This window comes from Cololabis saira, chromosome 17 (assembly GCF_033807715.1).
Source record: "Cololabis saira isolate AMF1-May2022 chromosome 17, fColSai1.1, whole genome shotgun sequence".
In the NCBI taxonomy this organism is placed as follows: Eukaryota; Metazoa; Chordata; class Actinopteri; order Beloniformes; family Belonidae; genus Cololabis; species Cololabis saira.
In genome coordinates this window covers 26,816,881-26,838,188 of record NC_084603.1, presented here as the reverse complement: position 1 = coordinate 26,838,188, position 21,308 = coordinate 26,816,881, and the positions used below count along the sequence as shown (strand labels likewise).

At 41.4% G+C, this 21,308-nt stretch overlaps 2 protein-coding genes across 2 annotated transcripts in view; one reads left to right on the top strand and one right to left on the bottom strand.

Annotated features, from left to right (window-relative positions):
* The window catches only part of lrpprc (leucine-rich pentatricopeptide repeat containing), a 60,037-nt gene extending 50,204 nt beyond the window's left edge, over positions 1 to 9,833 (top strand). Inside the window, exons 33-38 of the mRNA XM_061744948.1 lie at positions 828 to 955; positions 1,685 to 1,800; positions 6,068 to 6,142; positions 6,238 to 6,322; positions 7,307 to 7,449; positions 9,553 to 9,833. Of these exons, the coding sequence (XP_061600932.1) occupies positions 828 to 955; positions 1,685 to 1,800; positions 6,068 to 6,142; positions 6,238 to 6,322; positions 7,307 to 7,449; positions 9,553 to 9,624 (619 nt within the window). The 3' untranslated portion in view covers positions 9,625 to 9,833. The remainder of the gene's footprint in view (positions 1 to 827; positions 956 to 1,684; positions 1,801 to 6,067; positions 6,143 to 6,237; positions 6,323 to 7,306; positions 7,450 to 9,552) is intronic.
* Positions 9,834 to 11,646: 1,813 nt separating this feature from the next.
* Positions 11,647 to 21,280, bottom strand: abcg8 (ATP-binding cassette, sub-family G (WHITE), member 8). The gene is made up of 13 exons (XM_061746198.1): positions 20,829 to 21,280; positions 19,351 to 19,452; positions 19,115 to 19,262; positions 18,617 to 18,855; positions 18,373 to 18,505; positions 14,661 to 14,930; positions 14,363 to 14,516; positions 14,037 to 14,138; positions 13,760 to 13,959; positions 12,814 to 12,890; positions 12,412 to 12,679; positions 12,149 to 12,276; positions 11,647 to 11,828 (listed from the first exon to the last, which is right to left on the bottom strand). Exons 1-13 carry the CDS (start codon positions 20,871 to 20,873, stop codon positions 11,691 to 11,693), a joined length of 2,004 nt encoding a protein of 667 aa, XP_061602182.1. The 5' UTR covers positions 20,874 to 21,280; the 3' UTR covers positions 11,647 to 11,690.
* Positions 21,281 to 21,308: the final 28 nt, after the last annotated feature.

Sequence of the window (21,308 nt, the reverse complement as noted above, 5' to 3'; positions counted from 1 at the left end):
GCAGCATTAGCGTGGTCCCCCAACTCGAGCGGTAGCGTCCCCATGCCACTTTGGAGGGACAGCAGGAAGTGAAAAATAGCAAGGCGGCCTCACGCCCGATTGGCCATCGCAGTACGGGCCTGTCAGCTTGAACCCTGACCTATGGGAGCGCTGCTCTGAGCCTCTCTGACAAGTGCTTCCCCACTGTATCTGAGTCAAGCTGACTGGTTAAGAGCTGTGGCTAAAAAGCGAGCAGGTCCGGAAAGCAGCGCGCCACATTTAGAGGGGCCCCTTGCTGAATTATTCAGACGGTCCCGGTCGCAACAATCAGCTCAGATATGTTCCCCCACCTCTGAACGCTCACACATATACATGCAGAGTGATGTGCACACACCCCGTTTGTTAAAAATTCATTACGACCGGTGACGGCGGGGAGGGGGCAGGGAACTCAGAGTTTTAGTCCGATGTTCGGGTTGCCAGGTTGAGTTGTATTCGATTTGTAGCACTTTGGTGTACAAGCTTTTGTTTGGCTGCAGAAACTTCAGCCGAAAAGCTTTTCCTAGTTTGAGCGAGAGAATGAGTTTTCCCAGCGGAAGGTAGTAAATGGCAAAAAATTATCATATCATCATGTCTAAAAACATCTTAAAGAGTTCTAGGGTGCATGTTTTTCTTTAATCCCTCATATATCTGCTTCTCATCAACTCGTTGCACATTGTCCTTGTGGGCTTTGAAAGTAATATATAGTCGCTGTTTCAGAACACATTTACATGCAACTGTTCATAGTTTTGAATATGAGAAGTTGAACAAACGTGGATGTAACTTCCTTACACTTTCTCCTTTCTCTTCAGTGGTGACATGGACTCAGCGGTGGAGTTGTTTGAGGGATTGTACACGAGTCCAAACAGCACAAATCCGAGCATGTCCTTTGTCTTCAGAAAAGTCCTGGAATCTGGAAACGACAAAGTGCTAGACAAGCGTAAGACGCACAAATATACACAATGCACATTAGGGCTGGGTGATATGGACCAAAAGTCATATCTCGATATTTTCCAGCTGAATGGCGATACTCGATATATATCGGTATTTTTTCTGTGCCATAATTGGGGTTTCCCCCAAAGCATTATAGCATAGCATCTCTGTTAGCTTCATTTTTTCTGAGAAAAACCCTTAAAAAAACAGTCAGTTTTAATACAATGCCTCGTGCCAAATGTCACACAGGTACCTTTATTAACAGAGGTCTACACAATATCAAAATGTATAAAACAAATGAAATAAAAATAAACTGCCTGCATATATAGAATAAAAATGCTTCTTGAATAAAATAAAACAAATATCTCTTTCCTGCATAACAATTAAATTAAAATAAACTGTGCAATTAATACAATGTAGACAGTAACAGGCAGACTTTTCCACTGAGGTTGACAGTTTGTGCAAATCTCAAATAAAACATTCAAGTCAATTTGTCACAAAATAAGCTATATCAAAATCATAATTTTTTTTTTTTTTTTTTTTAAATCGATATAAACGATATTGTCTCGTACCATATCGAGTTTGAAAATATATCGATATATATTAAAATCTCGATATATCGCCCAGCCCTAATGCACATGTGTTCACGTGACAGAAAAACACATCCACACACTATATGCAAATGGCCTGTTCTGACATGGAGATGCTAAGTAAAGACGGTGATGATGTGTCGCAGTGAGTGCCATGGCGGAGCGGCTGGCCAACCACTTTGCCTGCTACAGACCGGCCTCAGATCTCTTCCTCCAGCTGCTGGATACAGACAAAGTCGAGGATGCCAAATTCATGCTGGCCGTGAGTATCTGCGTCCGAGTCCACAGACATTGGTGTGTGCGAAGTATCACTGATATTTTCTGAGTTGAATTTTGTCCAAAGATGGATCTGGCTCACGTACAGTTTAAATCTGTTTGTCTGTGAGACGTTCAGACCGGTTTGGTTGCTGTCCATTAAGGCTGAGATGAGACATGAGATGAGACATGATATTAGACGGAAATGAACTGGCATTCATGCAAATGCAGAAGGATACATTGCTCACTGCGCTTTATCGCATCTTCTCATCACTACTTAAACACGGAGAGAAGAAATCCATGGCCTTCTGGTTAGATTGTGTTTCTCATCATACATACAGTCATTAATCTTCATTTTGTCTTTGTGTAAAGAGGAGATAGGGGCGCTATGAGGGAGAACTGATATCTTATTAAAGGGAAACCACGGGTTGCCTCTGAATGAATCTGTTTTTGATGTTTACCAAAGAAAGAAAATATCTCCTCTTGGTGTAATTCCCAGAGGTCAGACAGCCGAGTGCAGATACGACTCAGACTCCTGCCCTGCTGAGTTTTTTAAGTCTCCCCCCCATAATCTGGAGAATTTTTTTTCTACTGCACTCTCCTCTGCCATGCAAGTGTGTCTACGTTTTAAATTATAATATCAAAGTAATTAAAATGTGCCCCCCCTTAAAAAAATCCCCCCAAAAAAATCACCATGGGACCTGATGATGAGTTTAGTCCATCACAACTCCCAGTTGCATCCATCCAGTTGTCAGACCTCCGAGGGTGATGTTCCTGCGTCAGTCGCTGACTTATTTATCCGGCCTCACATTTATGCCAGGAAATGGTCGCCCGCCTTCCACCCACTGAGTCTAGTGGTCTGAAATTGGCCACCTACTACTTCATTTATTTAACACAGTTCATACATTACAGCTCAATGACTTTGCATTGAGCCTGGGGACATCAATATGTAGCAATTAGATGGGTGAGCGCCGGATGGTGAAGAGGACGAGGTGCATAAGAGATGAAAAAACGCTTGAGATGAAGACGTTGCTCTCTGTTTATTTCCTGCTCTCTAGCAGCGATACCCCCACTCTCTGAGTGAACCGCCCTCTCTGTCATTCAGTTGAGGTCTCACTTTCTTGGATGCTGAATATTACTTACAGCTCAACTAACTAAAATTCATAACTTTTTAAATATGAGCGTTAGAGGTCATTGCATGGTCTTCATGATGCTGTCTGTGCCACTGTATCTTTGACCTTAAACTACAGTTAGGGTTGTAGAGATATTGCATTCAAACCATAAATGATAACTTTTCAAATTCTAGAAGATAAATGTTACTGGAAGCAGATGTGGATTGTTATGATGCTGATGCAACCACAGAGGAGTTTATAGCAACATGTTGTACAATAAAACAAAAGATGCATTCCAGATTATAGAAGATCACTGCAGCAAGATATTTTGAATAAACTGGGGAGATACTTTAAAAAAAAATAAAATAAATGTATTGCAGAATTTAAGTCAGTTACAATAACCTGGTGTCCCCAATACACAGTTAGAGTGAACCCTCATCTCTCCCTGACATCCTGACTGATTATCCCTCTCAATCTTTAAACAGGGATGTCTGACTAAGCATGCATGTTAATGAGCAGATACATTACTTCCTACTCCCGTCTACATAATTATTTAAATACCAACTAAGGTTACATGATTTCAGAGGTATAATATGCACCCGACCCCCCCCCAAAAAGAAGAAGAAAAACATAAGCATTTTAGGAGTAGAGACTTAAAACTGACCCTTCTTGCATGTACTGAAGGTTAAAACTGCAGATCAAATTCAGGACAGAAGGTGTGTTTACTTGATTAGTCATAAGGAAAAGTAAACCCTCTTTTCACTCTCAGGTTTTACAGATTAGATGAACAACAGCATCAGAAATATTACACTATTTTTGTGGGAAAAAAATATCTAATACCTCTGTAAACACATTTTAACCACTAGTTGACTGCGATATCTGAGTAATAATATGATAGCACTCAAGAACAAGGACTTGGCGATATGGATCCACTTGGTGAATCGTTTAAATTATCTTTTGGGTGCAAAAGATCCAAACGTCCATCTGAAGGTGACACAAGGAGTCGCTAGTACAGAGGTTTTACAGAGCAGGTTGGTTTTAAACCTAATAACATGCAGCGCTCAGAGCAACATCTGTACGTGCAGCTGTCTCGGACAGCTGAACACAACTGCACAGACCCAATACTGGTGTGAACGGAGCACACTCATTATCAACTCACAGATGACAACCATATCATTATTTATTTACCAAAACTGAGCTAAAATACAGGAGCAGTGCATTCAAAACAAGTACACTTGATTCAACACCTGGTTAAACCACCTTTAACATTAGTAACTTGAATTAATTTCGCACCACTTTTTTGACCCTGTTGCTTCAGTTGGCTGAGGTTTACTGTCACCACATGACGGTTTGTAATCAGCATGTCTCCTAAACTGAAAAAGTAATATCAGATCCAAGTTTACACCACATGAAACTAGAACTCAGAAACCAACCCTTCTGTTGTGGTTTGAAGCTACAGGACTAAAACAAATACATTAACCTCCTACGACCTGGTGTACACACATGTGGACATCACATGTTTTATTGTCTACAGCATAATATTCAATTTCTTAACTGGGGTCCAAAGCAGCAATAAAAAAAACCACACCAGGTCTTAGGAGGATAAATAAGACAGTCATCCTGCTTGTAGTTAAAGTTTGACTTTAAACTTCTGGCATGCCATGGTTTGCCCCTCATCATGGCTTCTTTCCGTCTTCCTGCTGCTCTTCCACGGTCACTGGAGGGTAGCAGCCCAACTCCTCCATCCCACCAGAAGTGAAACAGGACCAAAACTCTGAAAAGCTTTTAAGTGGGCAAGCAGACCATAATGACAACGAGGCCGTCGAGAGAGAAGGAAGCGAGGTGGGAAGGGAGCGAGAGGGATGAAGTCGGTCATTAAGAAGAGAAACAGTGGCAGGAGGAAGCAGCGAGGCGGGAGCTTGACAGACGCATCCACAACTTCCTGTGTGTGTGTGTGTGGGAGTGTGTGTGTGTGTGTTTGTGTGTGTGTGTGTGGCTGTGGGAGTGTGTGCGTGATGGGATGGGTCATTGAGGAGAAGGAGGAAGCGTTCCCTTGATGCACAGAGCTTTTAGGCGGCGTGTGAGAGGAGCCAGGGAGACGGAGGGTCCGCTCAGTTGTGGTGTTGCCTTTGGGAGCGGCGGATGAGGCGAGGGAGGGAAAATACGGAAGACAGCGAGTGAGAGCATGAAGTGAAGTTGCTTCAGAGAGGGAAGTGGCGTCGGGTTTGTCTAATTGCCCGATTGTACTGCAGCAATTCTGCCACTTTGTGAAAGAGGTGTGTGTGTGTGTGTGGACTGTTAAAAGCCTTATAAGCCACTTGATTTTAATTCTGTGCAAAGCAGCGAAGGAATAAAACACGTTAGTTTACAACTGGCTTTGAATCGGACCTCACTGCTGCTCAGAGAACGCAACCTCTCACGTCTGAATATAGCAGTGATGAAGCATCGAGCGTACAAGCCTTCTTTATGGACAATCAGGGGAATACATGCGTTTCGACATTCCATAGTAGTGTAATTAACTACTTATTTCCTCTTATCACCATCAATCAGGATGCAGAATCTCACTTTAAAGAGATCTTTCACAAATTAATGAAATGTAAAGGCGATCTCTGTCCCAGACTCTATTTTCACGCTGCTCGGTGGTCAAACGAAAACATGAATATTGAAATTGGGGAAAAAAATGAAATCCCAGGACATTAATGACATTTAGCCTTTGAGTTCTCTCTTCTTCTCATCACTGTTGACAGTTTTTTTCACGCCATCGTCTCCTAATTTAAATGGTGAAGCCGTACAGGACACACTCGTGCCGAACATGAACAGCTCCAGTTTAGCTCACACTTGCATTTCCACTGAGTAGTAGAAATGGCCTTTAGTGTGGTTAAGTGATGATAATTATGCTTTCTGATGTGAAAAGTGCTGCACATTTAAATGCACAAAGAAATGAGCAGTTATTAGATCCATAATTATCCTTTAACCTGAGCGTAACCCAGATTGTACGAGTATTCGTACGAATGTGGGGGTGTGCTCGGCTGCATCTAAGTTTATATACTACATCTAAGTGAGGAGCGCAGGTTGGAGTGTCTTCTTGACCTCAAAGAAAAAGTTACGATGAATTTGTTGTGTCTCACACTGGTCTGTTTCTTGTCTTTTGCCTCGATGCAGCGCTGTAACGGCGTGGCTGAACAGAAGGAAGTGTTGATGTCTTATTTGTCGCAAAAGGCTCAGATCTCTGGACAGGTAAAGTCACAGAGCTTATAAGCACAAAGGTTGCGTTTTGAATATTCACTTTGGCGAATAGTGCCTTCATACAAAATGAATGTTTCTGTGCACAGGTTGGAAAGATCAAGAACCTGATGAGCTTAATTCCTGACTTTGCGGAGAAGGAGGTGCTGTACGCGTACCTGATGAAGAGTCACGGTAAGACGCATGAGCTCGCTGGAGGCTTGAATGGGTCTTGTGAAGCGGACAGCTCACTGGCCTGTAGCTAAGTCAGCTTTAACGGAGGCATTAACAATGCATCAGGTCAAGAAGTGTGTGTGTGTGTGTGTGAGAGTGTGTGTGTGTAGACATGCACTGGGTAGGAGAACACATGTCCTCTAATGAATTAGCTGTCCTGGCTGGCCTGGCGTGATAATCTCAACATGTTTCATCACTCAACTTCTTACTTTGCACCTTTTTCCCTCCCTGTTTCATCGCTCCTTGTCCTCTCCACCTTTTATCTCCTGCCTACATTTTCTTGTCTGTTTTTTTTTCCTTCCCCCTCTCTTTCCGCTACCCCGCTCCCACTTTTGTGCCTTATCACACCACAGATGAGAGGACATAACTATTTAATCACCATTAGCTGGTTGGTCGGTCAAACAGCCGTAGGGGGAGAGAAATTAGCGACGCTCAGTCCGCCTCTGTTCTCAGCACCGTCTCGCTACTTTTTCTCCTACCTCCTTTCAGAAGTGACCTGACTGTCCAGGTTTACAGATGATTTACTCTCCCACTATCATTTTACCCAACGTGCCAGCTTGCCTCCCTAAGGAGGGTCTTGTATTATTCACAGCTTTCTGTTCATGGATTGTGTTTAATTATTATTTCACTGCCCAGGTGTTCTTCTCTCTTCTTTCCGTCATTATTCATCTGTAGCTGGAATATGAATTTTGGTCCCAAATTTAAAGAAATGTGTCTTTTCCAGTTACTTGTCAAACACCCAACCGGCATCACCCCATAATTAACACACACAAAACATTAATCTGACAAAAGGATAAATGTAAAAATACAAAGATGTGAGTGTTTGCATTTGTGTTTGAAAGTAGTTCTGAGAAATTCTGTAAAGGGAGACATTCAGATCAGAACTTGTCATGTGTTGGGGCTCATTTGTCAGCTTTTCGTCTCTCTCCCCCTCTCATCTGGCAGTCCTGGATAAGGACTTGACGTCAGCCAAGGCTTTACACAAGCAGATGCAGACGGAAGGGATCGCTGTGGACGAGCTGTCACTCAAACGACTGGCCACGCTTTACCACGACGCCGGAGAGCCGGTGCCCTTCTCCGAGCCCCCCGTGAGTCACTCACACACTCAAAACACGCAGAGGAGGCGATCTCGGCAGTAACTCTGACACACTGTACGGACGTTTTGCTCAACGGAAACTGCTCAACTGATTACAGCTGAGACTGTAGTCTTGACTCCTTAGTCTAACTCTCCTGTCACTCAGGCACTTCTGAGGTGTAGACGGGGGTGGGGGGGCTTTTACAACCCCCTTCTCATTTCTGTGGATGGCTGAAGGCTAAAATCAGATTAATCAAATGCTGCCGTGTAATCCTGTTGATGCAAATTACAATGTCGTCTTTGACTTGAGTACATTTTACATAATATGATAAATGCTGTATTTATTTTACACGATGTTAATGAACATTAGGCAATAAAAGTTTTTAAATTCAACAAAACCAGAGAATAATTTTCATCGACTTTTTTCCTTTTCGTTGTTTTTTTGGTTGGTAATGTAGCTGAAAACAATAAGCATTAAACTGTTGCAGCATCTGGTTGCTTCAATGCCTCCACATTTTATTTATTTTTCCTGTTCATTTTGAGTTATGTAATATTTGTTCTCAAAAACTAGCTGGAGAAAAGTGGTCAGACCAGAGACTTGGTGACTGACGTCTTAAACTGGAGACGCAACAGTTTCTTTCAGGTCTTTTTGGTTCAATTCAGACTTGAAATATGCTTTTTCCTATTAAAGCCTCAACCAATAAAATTGTTCATCGGTGTTAAAACTAAATATAAAGATTGACTGTATAATAACAGATGACTAAGAAGCGCTAAGAATCCCCAGAAATAGATTATGTTTGGCAGTCGATTATAAATCAGCGCAATTCTTATCAAATTGACTAATTATAAAATGCTGTGAACTACCAAGTTGGAGTTTACCTGCACAGAGGATTACAGTTTAGGGGAGATTCCCTTGTGTTTACCATCTGAGCGACTGGTCTGATTAACATCAGTTGATCTAACAATGTGTCAGCTTTGATGTCATTGCCTGGCGATCCTATTAAAGCTCCTCATTGTTGAACATGACGTTCTAAAAAAACAGAAATTTTCTGATTTTGATGACAGCGTAAATTCAGGGGTCAGAAATCTCACCCTTAGGATGGGGGAGCTGAGATGTGCCACTTGAACAGCCTCTCTAGTTTCCTTGTTTGTTGTGTTTTTGAACATCTCAGCATCTTGAACATTTTGTAAGCGGATGTAGCCCTATTTTTGGCTGCCAACACACACACACACACACACACACACACACACAGGCCTCTCAGCAGTTGATGCGCTGTCCCTTCGAGGCGGGTATAGACCACAGCGCAACTTTTACCTTCGCATCGCTCACCTGCGGGATAAAGATAGGAGAAAGAGGGATGAAGGTAGAGAAGCTCCTGCATTATTCACAGAGTGTCAGGGTAGCTAAGTGATCGCTGCATTTCACCGGCAGGAGAGAGAAAAGTGAAAGGTGAATATTCATAGTGTTCAGAAGTTTCCACAAATGGTACAAACCTTCCTCTCTCAGCTGTACTTTGACGTTCTGGTGAAGAAAACATTTTCCCACATAATTGTTGCCCTTTTTAAAAGTGTGATTTTTGTAAGTTCTACAAGCTTTGTGTAAAAAAATAAATAAAACAATTTGACAAATCCAGAGAGGAGATAAGTTTTTGTGATTAGTGTGAAAAGACTCTTTGAAACGGTGCCAAGATATCCCGCTCTGTGTAGTGTGTGCAACAATTAATCGGCATTAATTACAGCTTTAATAACCAAACGCTCATTGTAAGGGGCTGGCGTAATCTGCAGAAAACCCCTCACCTTCTCCCTCCCCCAAAACACAGCCAGCACAACACTCTAATCAGTGTTTTGGTCCAGACAATTACCCGGGACCTGAAGCAAAGGCCGGAAGTGTGTGTTTGAGGGAGCGTGCTACAAATCCCTTATTTGTGTATTAATGGGGATTTTCAAGATGAAACGAGTCAGCCGGGTGGGAGACTGGAGACTATTTAGACCGGCCCACGAGGGTTTCCCGTGACGCTTAGATTTGGAAAGATGAACGACAGAAACATGTGCAACCTTACAAACTCACTGGTGATCCTTGTTTGCTGAATCCTCTTTCTTTTCTCGCTCTTTTCAGGAGTCCTTTAAGTTTTATGCAGACAAGCTGAAAGAGAAAGCTGCGAAATCCCAGATGACAGCACAAGAATAAAGATTCCTCGTCCTCTCTTCACACCTCCATGCAGGATCCCCCCCGTTTTCATTTTTTCTCTTTTTATAAGTTGTTCGAGCTAAAATGTTGAGTATTGTGCTGTAACTTTTGGATATTAAAATTCTGCCACCTGCAATATCGATACTGTTGATGAGAATGTACAGAAGTATTTATGATGATAATAATAGATGATGATGGGTAAATCAAAACAGGTTCTTGTGATTTCTTTCATTTTAAAAGGTTTCATCATCTCTAATTGGGCAATTTTTAACAGATTCAATTCAGTGGTTCCAAAGGAATGCATTAACTCTTTAAAAACACTTTGCATTTTGATTTTATTTAATTTTAGAAAAAAAACATTACCTTCTTTTAAATGCACCTGTATGCAATAGTTAATGAAACTAAAGCCATAAAAATATGCAAAAGCAAAACAAATTTTTTTCAGCTTTCCCTTTTTAAGGTTTCTCAAAATGCCAGTCCCGGCATAATCCCCCCCATTTATCCCAGGTTGGGACTGGGAGTGTCCCGAGTAATGAAGGACATCTGGGGTTCAGTGTCCTGCTCGGGGACACTGGCATGTGACGGGGGTCGATGCGTTGTTTATTATTCAGTTAAGTATTTTATTATGCCTTTTTTGCCCATCATTCTGGCAATGATGGGTAAAACATTTGATGGTTAATGTTCCTCTCACTGAAAAGCAACGTGCCGTGTTTAATACATCACCAGGACCTAACTTGTCCAGTGTGATTTAGGAAACAGAGCTTGGTTAGAAACACCCTCAGCTACATGGTTTACAGACGTTTTCTAAACATTCACTGAGATCTAGGCGATCAGATCAAAACCTAAGTAGCACCCCAGTGTGGACTTGTTGAGCACCGAAGGTCTTGAGAAAATGTGGATCTTCAGACCATCGTTGAATTAATATTCCAACTTCCTGCAGTGTATGTTTTTGGTCCTGATAGGCTTCATACGATATAATATTATTGGTTGTTTCGTAGATGCCAAGTTGCCTGGGCAGTGCAGCTCATTACAAGTCAGACTTCAGATACAAACCAGGACCTCTGTCTTATTCTGCTTCCTCAACATCCTGCGGTGCTTGCCTTTTCTTAAAAACAATGATCCTTTTTTTTAATAAAGACAAAAACATTAGGTGTCTGTCAAAATATTTTGTAATTATTATTATTTATCCTTCATATCATTGTTTAGCTATGTTAACATACAGAACCATTTTTATTAGGTGATATGTTGCAGGAGAAAACAGAAGTGGGATTAGCATCCAGCTACATGTAAATAGATCATAGAAATCATAGACACACAAAATCATAAACTTACTAGATTGGATCAATATGATTGACTCAAGCAACGTTGGTAAAATGTATAATCAGTTTGTGCTCCAATGCCAACAAAAAACAAAAAAACTCCCATTTTACAAAACATTCAATCAATGAGACATTGCAAATACAAGGTATTTTTCCCTGAGTGTGACTTTCCACTTCTCCACTGGGCTTTTCTGTTTAGTGCACCACACACTGACACATTGTTACAGTCAGCTTAAAAGTCTTACATATGCAAAAAAAATAAAAAAGATAATGCTGTGGAGAAAAAAAAGAGACTTAAGAAGTAACAAGCAAAAGCTGCAGATGGATATCTGCCAAAGTAGCACTCTAATCATGTACAATGACAGGGGAGAGGGCAGGAAATAAAAACTTAATAATAATCTGGACGCTGTTGCAGTGCTCTGCTGCCATCCAGCAGCCAACAGCAGTACTGCAACTACTCATTCATCTTTATCCTGTACCTCCTAAATCCCCACTGCTACCAAAAAATCAGTCTCTACAATTTCAGAGTTTTTGTTCTTAAAATCGCTTCTTAAATGTAAAACTCCAAAAACACCATAAACATATCAAACTTCTATCCTTTTGAATTAAGCAGGTTTTCACAATAATACATCACAATAAACTCAATAGTGTGAAACTGTGTCGAACCGGTCGCACAAATATCCAAAATAACTTTCACTTCCACTTGTGCAAATACATGTTTAATAAAGATAAAGATGACGGTGGGTTTCACCAGTCTTGACTGGACTTCTGTTTGATGAATTTAAGTGACAGGAAGTAGAGCCCCATGAAGGCCACACAGACCGCCAGCAGGACCAGGTAGCACGAGAACAGAGGATACTGGTTCATTTTCAAGGCCTCTACCACCTGCAAGATAAATGTGGGGGTTAGTCCATTGTACTACAATACATGCAAATCTATTATTTACTTTAAAGCTTCTAACATTTGCCATCAGTTAAGGTTAGTGGGGAAACAAAAGCACTTTGAAATGTAAATAGATAATAGTATTAGATAATAATTTCCAAGTGTTCAAAACTACCTCCAAGTACTTTTAGTTGTCATCTTTTATCTTTTGGGATAAATGCATCACTTGATAAATGCTGCTATTGTTTTTTTCTAAAAGTGTAAGAACCAGGACTCGCAGCATGAAAGTTAAATGACCTGACATTTACAGTATTTTTACTCACGTATATGCCGTCGACTGGGATGGTGAAGTTTCCTATGTTGAAGGAGTAGTGATTTCCGCTGAACTGCACTTGCAGCATCCCATCAAAACCCCAACGCATGAACGAAGCGTACGAAAACCATGAGGCCACTGAAGACAAAAACACACCCAAACATTCATATAAAAGCTATTTCTTTAATCTTCTAAAGATGCTGTATATTATTGAACATATTCTGCAGACACATGTCATATTTATTGGTTGAGACAGTGAATGTGTCTCCTCACCCAGCCACATGTTCTCCAGACTGATGACAAACCCTCCAGTCAGGTAGAAGACTGTGAACAGAGCGTTGCCCATGAAGGCGGAGATCTGCAGGGTGGGCAGGGAGGCCGCCACAAACAGAGCCATGGCCCTGCTGCAGTAAACCATCAGCCACACCAGCAAGAAGTTGAGCAGGAACCGGTCTGGAGCTTCGTTCAGCCCTGCCAGCCAGTAGGTGGGCAGACCGTAGACCAGGGTGAAAACACAGTGCTCCGGCAGCTCCCCGAGGATCTGAGCAGTGATCAAAAAGGATGAATAAACTGTTGGTCCTGGCACCAGCAGGTACTGTAATAAATGCATGTGAGGCTCCAGCATGGAGCAAGACTGACCCCTGCTGGAGCTGGGATTTTATCATGGTTCGTTACCTTGGCAAAGAAGTATGGTGTGACCGAGTACATGCCGTCCTCCAGCTCGTGGTAGAGCATGGCTCTCTCCGTGTGACCTGCACAGAGCTGTAGTCAGTCTGATAACGGGTCACAGTCCACATCATCTCAGCATTACAAACATCTGACTCTGCGGTCATCAAAGTCACTCGTTAGATTTACACGTCGATTACATAGTTTTGGTTTCTTTCAGAAGAAAAAAATAATGGCATTAAAGTTCTCATATTTCCTCAGTGAGTCGGTGTTTCCTGTTTTTAATTCTGAGTCGTATGTTGACTTGGAATCAAACCAGTTCTATAACTTTAGATATCACCTGACCTTGACCTGTGTTGAACTTGCTTTAATGGCTGTTAGTTGGACTGTACCTTCATGTCTGTGACTGAATGTAACTCAGAGTCCAGATACTTATGTCTGCAGAAATGGACTCCCACAAATCTTGTCTGATAACTTTATAACTCTGATCACGTCTCCATATCATTCAGAAACCTCTTGCATCTCTCTCACTGAAGTGAAGGCATTCACCAGAAAGATCCAAGCGACACCTCTGACTTTATGTGAACGATATTAGTTATAACTTGACACTGTTTTTTTTTTTTTTTTTTTTTTTAATACTTTTTATTTTGTCTTTTTCAAGTTACACAAAAATGAAAGAGAAAAAAAAAATTAAAATTAAAAATGATAGTAACAATCATAACAACTACCTGGGGGAGATGTAATATTTTGCCATTCTTTTCTTTCCCCTTCTTTAAGGGCATGGCTGGGATTTGACCTTAAATGTAGACCATTTTTGCCACTTTTGAGAAAAATCCCTTCCTCTAATTCTCAAACAAAAGTCAATTTTTCCATGGCGTATATTTCTGACACTCTGTTTTGAGTGATGACAATGACAAAGGTGCATTTATTGCTCTGTACGTCTGTAAATGCTTACATTTAGCTATGACGTCCAGCACCACAGCAAAAGGGGTGAGAGCTCCGACCATGTAGAGGAGGGCCACTGTGTCCTGAATGCTCAGGCGTTCTTCTCCTGCCCCGTAGTACAAAAAACCAATCAGGAGTGACATCAGAAGAGCCTCGAAGCCGTGGACCAATAACGTGACCAGGTCTCTGAAGTCGTTATACATGTGACGCCTGAGGAAGACGACAGCAGAGGTCAATCTGGATGTTTAACCCTCAGAGAGCGGCGAGAGATCCCTGCATGTTGTTACCTGATGAGGGTGTTAAACTGGTGAAATCTGCCCGGCAGTTTGTTTCTGTCACCAGAAATAGTGATTACTTCCTCTCCTTTCTTCTTGCTTGGCTGCCGAGAGCTGCAGAGGATAAAGGCAAGACAGTTATGGCCTGATTTACGCACCCAGCTAAAACTACTATCTATGAGGATTATTAAAGTATTGGAGTCTTGTTGGTTTGAAGTTAGTTTGGCCAGAAAGAAAAAAACAGAATCATTTCTGACTCATTCAGATCCCAAATTTGATAAAGAAGAATAAAAGAGACCCAACTTTGAAATACCATCAGAAAAAGAACACACAATTACCTGCCAGCTTGGGTCGCATTGGTCTCAGCTGGTTTCCACATGTGGTCATCAGTGTCTCGGACCTTTTCCTGGAAACACCCAGCCAGGAGTCTGGCTCGCTCCAAACATTCAGCCTCTCGCTCCGGACTGCGCCGATCGATACTGATCAGGTCGACTGGTGAGTGTTTGAAAGGGAAAATGGGATTACAAGAAAAACAGCAGGAGAGATCACCATCAAAAGTACATTTCTAAATCAAATCCTCAACCTGCCGGTGAGCATCAGGAAGTTGACTGCTGTTGAGTTCTGATAATCACTAACCATAAAAATCAGAGGGATTGCAGTATCGCGGGCAGGGGTACCCCAGGGATGTGAAGTAAGGAACCATGTCCTGTGCTGGCCCACAGTAGACGGGTGAACCCGAAGACATCAGCACGACGAGCTCGAAGAGCTGGAAGATATCTGAGCGCGGCTGGTGGACGGACAGCAGGATCAGACGGTTGCCCCGGGCCAGACGGGACAGGGTGATGACCAGGTTGTGGGCGGTGAAGCTGTCCAAACCTGAGGTGGGCTCATCCAGGATTAAAATACCTGGAGGGGGAACATACCTGGTCAACAATCATCAGAACAAATAAACAGAACTTGCCTGCTATGGTGCTGCCAAACTTCAGTTTGAACTTTTGTGGACAGCCACACTGAAAAAAATCAATCTAAGCGCATGTAACATATTTAAATCTGTGATATTAACAATTAAAAATGAAGTTTGTTGCTTTACATGAATACATCTAGTTTTGAACTTAATCTGCATTTGTTCAAAAAACAAGACATTGTGCATTTTTTCCTTAACAAGCAGTATTTATGTAATCCCAGGCAATCTTTTCATTTACACACAAACAACAAGCAATGATCTTGTTGTATTTACTTTTCCTTTAATCTATTGGGCAGATTGTCCAACGTTTAGATGAAACATGCTTTATTTTTTTTATGTACAACACAACGGTAAAAAATATCTTGCTTAATCTACTTTTAAAAAAATTATGTGACTTTTTCGCATGAGATTTTTGTGTAGATCAAGAAAGACTAGTCTTTGTATAAACTACTTAATTTTTAGTATGTACAAAATTAATTTGCAAGTAAAGTCAACTTAATTTTTGCATGTAAAGTCAACTAATTTTGATAAATAAAGTAAACTTAACACAATTAAATTGACTGTACTTGCAAAATGTATTATTTACATACATAAAATTGAGTAGTTTATACAAAGACTAGTCTTTCTTGATCTACATAATAATCGCATGCAAAAAGTTGACTTATTTTTTTAAGTAGATCAAGCGCAATATTTGTATCAGTGCAGGTCTACTAATTTGATAAATATAACCCAGATGTTTGCATTGGGAATCAAATTAACTTCATCAGATGTGTGACCGTCTTTATAAAAGTAGATCTTGTGATCTGGACGCTTTCAAAGTGTGTTAACACAATGTCAAAAAAGAAAGACATCAGCAATGACTGTAGAGAAGTATGGTCGGGTTATTGGGCCACCTCCAAACAATCTTGAGTTCACCCCAAATGCAAATCAAGACGTGCTTAGAGAAACTGGAAAAAAAAAAAAAAAAAAACAAGAACTGGATCTCACACTCTACAGGCCACAGTTAGCATGTATAAGTTCACAATGGTTTAATTAAAAAAAGACTGAACAAGTAAAACTTATATGAAAAGGTTTATGAAGAGAAAGTCTCTTCTCTCTGAAAAGAGCAACACCACTGAGGTGAGCAAAGTTGCATCTGCAGAAACTCCCAGACCTTTTTTTTTAACAAAATGCTTTGAAAGGACATCCCACACTATAAAAAAACTCATGCCGATTGTCGCACCGTGTCACAGTCATATCAACGGCACCTTGCAATCATTGAGCCCAGAATTCCATCAACTCCCCTTTTTAGAGTCAATTTTAGAGTCAGATGTGAGGCCATCCATGCGACGGCTGAAGCTCGGCTGAAACTAGGTCATGATACAGGATGATGTTTCTGAGCACAACCACAAATCTACAATAAAACATCCCAGTCAAAGTTCAGACCTTAGCCAAATTGAAATGCTGTCGCAGGATCATAGCAGCATAAAAAATACCCCAGAAATATCCCTGAACTGAAGCATGTTGTAAAGAAAAATGGACCAAAATTCTTCCACAGCGATGCTAGAGATTGATGGTGTCAGACAGAAGATGGTTATTTGAACCTACCGCTGCTAAAGGGGAGTTTACAAGTTACTGATTGCAGCGTCCACTTTGTTAATACACCGTTTTTGGCATTTTGTCTTTTTTTCAGTAAATATTGACATGTCATGTGCTGTTTGTCATCTGAGATTTTATCAACAAATATTTTGGCCTGGTAAAGATCAAAGATTTTATTTTCATGTCCTGATACATATAACCTTAGAACTGGAAAAGATTTGCTTTCTTTTGTACATGGCTATAGAAATGTTGGCGATGCAGGACAATACATGAGCTGTTTTAGGTAGTGGCGCTTTTCTAATTTAATAATGATCCAATGTTTTATGTTTGATTTAAACATAATATAAGTCATATTTAACAAGTATCCTAAATTAAAATGAGGACTGTAAACTTCAAACAGACCAGTCGATAGAGAATAACCCCATAAGAATGAGGAGAAATTGATCTTTAATACTGTTAACCTTATTTCTAGTTGCATCTTCTATTACAGGCGAATGTCAAATTATGAAACATGTTCTGAATAAAAGCATTGAAAGGTAGACAGTGCCTTCGGTTATTAATATTAAGAAGTTGTAAAGTCTAGATGAAATTAGCTATTAAATTGGTTGTTCATTGGTAAAACTCTAAAATATGTAACACACAACAGTTGTTTGTCAAAACAGCGTCATGACAGTTGTGTAGAAAGGTTCAAAACTACTAAATGATTTTAAACATTAGAAGTCAGCATTTGGTGTTTAAAGGGGACCTATTATGGCATTGAATCCCTATTTTAAACAGGCCTTGAATGTCTTAAAAAACAAGTTTTTGATTGTTTTTGCTAAATAAATTAGAAATTCAGCCTCTGGGCCATGTCTTTATCTTCACCGTTTCTAACCTCCTTCTCTATGAGGGATTCTGAGTGGGTGGGGAGGCTATGGTAATGAGGCTCTGTGCTGATTGGCTGCCTGAATGGCGCGATACACCGCTAGGAAAAAATGGCGGAAGCTCCGGCCGGCGGAGTTACACCGTGTCCTAACTGCATGCAATGTGAGCGAGCGTCAGCGGAAAAAATCAATTCCATTGCTTTATTTTCTATTGGACTGTCCTAACTGGCTGCAGCGACGCAGCGATGCAGCGATGCAGCGACGCAGCGCTGCGCAGCACGACGCAGCGGGCCGTTTTGAGCTGGCCGTTTCCTGTCGCTCGCATTGAAAGCCGGTTGAAAGCGCTGTAGGAAACAGTCACGGATGAGGAACGGCTGATCCAGTTAGTTGAAATGAGAAGTTATCTCTATGATTCCTCCTCATTTCACTACAAAAACCTCAATAAAGTGGCAGCTGCTGGAGGGAGATGGACAGAGAGCAGTGCGATGCGATAGTCGGACGCTCGCATTCAGTTACACGGTTTTATAGTTGTGGGCGTGGTTTGCATTTTGGTTACGTAACGAAAATGCGCAGAATCTGAACGGCTCGTAGAAGCTACATCACACTGGACGGCTCATCCGGGCAGCTGTACAGACACTGCAGAATTTGGTTGCTTTCCTCCTCTGAGTTGGCAGGCTGAGGGGAGACCACTTTATATATGTTAAAGCAAGAAAAAACCTGTTTTTCATAATAGGTCCCCTTTAATGAACAAACAACCATCCTGTAAAAACTTAACAACAAAAAGACAAGGAAAAACTAATTGATAGCGGTCAACAGTGTTTGATGGGATTCGGCCGTGGGAGAATATCATTTTATGCCTTAAATCCACCCATGAGAAGTTTTACATCTAAAAGGTTTTGGGCCTGAAATGAAGCTAAGAGGTTAACAGATTTGCGCTTCTCACCAGGGTTCCAGAGAAGTTGCACGGCGATACTGACTCTCCTTCTCTCCCCTCCAGAAATACCCCTCACATAGTCGTTGCCCACCCGGGTGTGTGCACACTGCCGCAGCCGCAGCTCTGCAATAACGTCATCCACCTGTGAAACACAGCACACACATTTAAGTTCCTTATGAACACTTTCAGTGGGATGAGACGATGGTGCACATCTGTGCACAGATGTTGTGATGGCTTGTCATCTCAGTCCTACCCTCTGGTCCCGCTGAGCTTGTGTGAAGTGGGTGGGGAGCCTGAGCTTGGCAACGAAGCTGAGGGTCTCGCGGACAGTGAGGTGAGGGAGAAGGCGGTCGTCTTGACGGACATGAGCGATGCTCTTCTTCACTAGATGGGGCGTGTTGGGCTTCCCGTTGATTAAAATCTGACCGGATGTCATAGTGCCGCCCTCATCCCGACAAGTTATTACATCCAGCAGAGACGTTTTCCCACAACCTTGAACAAGACGAGTAAATATTCAAAGCCAAATTCAGGCACAGAGAGGAAATAAAGTACCACTTTATCATTTTCTAAACATAATTTTTTCAAGCAGAAAAGTCCCAAGAGAGGCAGATTTGTTCAACACAGGTTCAGCTCTTATCATATATGTGCTTTTCTACCCGTGAAAAGACTGAAAGTTTTAAACCAATGATGCTCCTGGGCAGGTTTAACAAGCAGGGCCTGGATTTGAAACACAACAGTGTTTGTGCGTCACCTGAACTGCCAATGATGGCCAACATCTGTCCGCTGCGTACTCGGAGACTGAGGTTGTCGATGACCGTCTGCTTGTTCTGCTCTATCTCCCATGGCAGTTTGAACTCTGACAGCCTCTCGTACCAGGGGATCTGAGCTGCTGGGTCCACCTTGGAGCACACGCAGAGGTGTTTACTAAACAACTACAGTAGTTACATGTTGTTCATGTGGAAAATAAAAACAGAAATGACAAGTTACCTGATAGTGCAGGCTGTTGACCTCCAGCTCGTTGCACCCGCCGCTGTAGGTGAAGTAGAGACTGCTGTCCTCCTCCGATGAGAACAGCTCCGTGTCTTGGTGCTGCCAGACAGAAACGAGTGGGTTTGTACGCAGACAAAGACACAGCTTGTCATGAAATCCTGTACAATCTGAGATAAAACACTCACTATAGTTAGGTTAGTTTAAGAAGCTCTTTGTTTTTCATTTACTCCAGAAACAAAACTTGTGCAGATTTATTATTCACCCTATTATGCTGGATTTGATAGATGGATTTCTGAGACCTCTGTACCAACCCCACAATCAAAAAAGGAAAAAAGAAAAATAAATAAATAAATAAAGCAACTACATAAAAAAAATCCATTAAATTACCTAATGTATTGATAATGATAGAAAATGTAATTCAATTTTTTCAAGGGTTTATTTTATTTTATTTAGCATGACAAAAACTAAACTTTTGAGAGGATATATAAAAAATAACATTAAAGGAGCTTGAGGCAGGATTGAGGCAGGATTTATGAAAAAAAAAATTGTATACGTTTTAAGTTTTCTAGTAGTAATGTCAGATGAAGCGTTCCAAACCAAAAAGAATGATGTATCTCTCCGTTGCCTTGAACAGGCTGTGTGCTGCAAAATGTGCTGCAATTCCGGGCCCGAATTTCCCTAGCTGTCCTGCGGATGTGACGTCACATGACGCTGCATATACGTTCTCCCTGTTCTCCCGTGCCGCCTTCGCTGTTGGCTGCAGTACCCCCGACGGCCGTCGTGGCGCCAATGAGTCTCATTTCTTATTCTTGCCTCAAGCTCCTCTAAGGAAATCTGACTACAATAAAGATTTCATAAATTATTCTCTTATTTCTGGAAAATTTAAATTGTGTGTTTCTGCCTGAGTTTCTGAATTTAAATAGTTATTTCAGGGTCTCCCTGCGATAAACGGGCGACCCGTGCAGGGTGTCCCCTGCCCCTCGTCTCTAATGAGCTTGGATAGGCTCCAGCAGAACCCGTCACCCTGCATACGATTAAACGGGTATAGAAAATGGATGGGTGGATTTCAGATTCCAGAGTACATTTAAAAATGATCTTAATATAACCATTAGATAAACTGTAAACCTGCCCAACTGGAGAACATCTTCACATATTTATAAGTATTTGACATTATACATTAGTGAGTATGAGGCACTTTGCTATTTTAGCAGAGCATTATTTGATCAACGTTTTAATAACTTTGGCATTAATAAACAGGTGTATTATTGATATGAATAAGCAAGTATCTAACAGGTAAAAGTTCCAAGCAATTGTACAAATCTTCTGGCTGTTTATAGAGCAGTGAAGAGATGGTTGAAATTTTAAATAAAAGGATATAAAAGAAGAAAATAAATCTGATTTGTTAGAAATATATGAGTACATTAGCAGACTAGCTCAAACCCATTCCTCCGGGAGAAATATCTCTTTTCACTCACCTGTGAATAGCTGTTCTTACGATTTGAGCTGGTTTCTGTGTCCATGATGGTGCAAGCTGCCGGTCCAAGTTCAAGAAGTCAGCTGGCCCCCTTTCCCCCTTCTGCCAGATTTCTCTGCTTTTTTCTGCACGAGTGTCTGCCGTTTGTGCCCGCTGCTGTCCCAGCTCTTCTGTGATACACGGTTCAACTCTAGTCCATCTGAAGATTTCTTGTTTTAGCTCACCAGCTTTCGATTTGAAAACATCCAACTACATGTTGTGTCAGTTGTTCATTTTCTTTATCCTTGCAGCCATAGCTTTTCTAAATGCAGATATGAGCACTGAGGAGAGACTGACAGCCTGTGAATCTATTCAACCTGAGTGTTTTTTTTGTTGGCTTATTTCGTCTTTACACAACTTTAGATCAAAGTTCACTGACGTGACGCAACATTTGCAGTATTTTTATGGTTGTGGGAGTCACAGCTGACCTTGCACTGCTGTT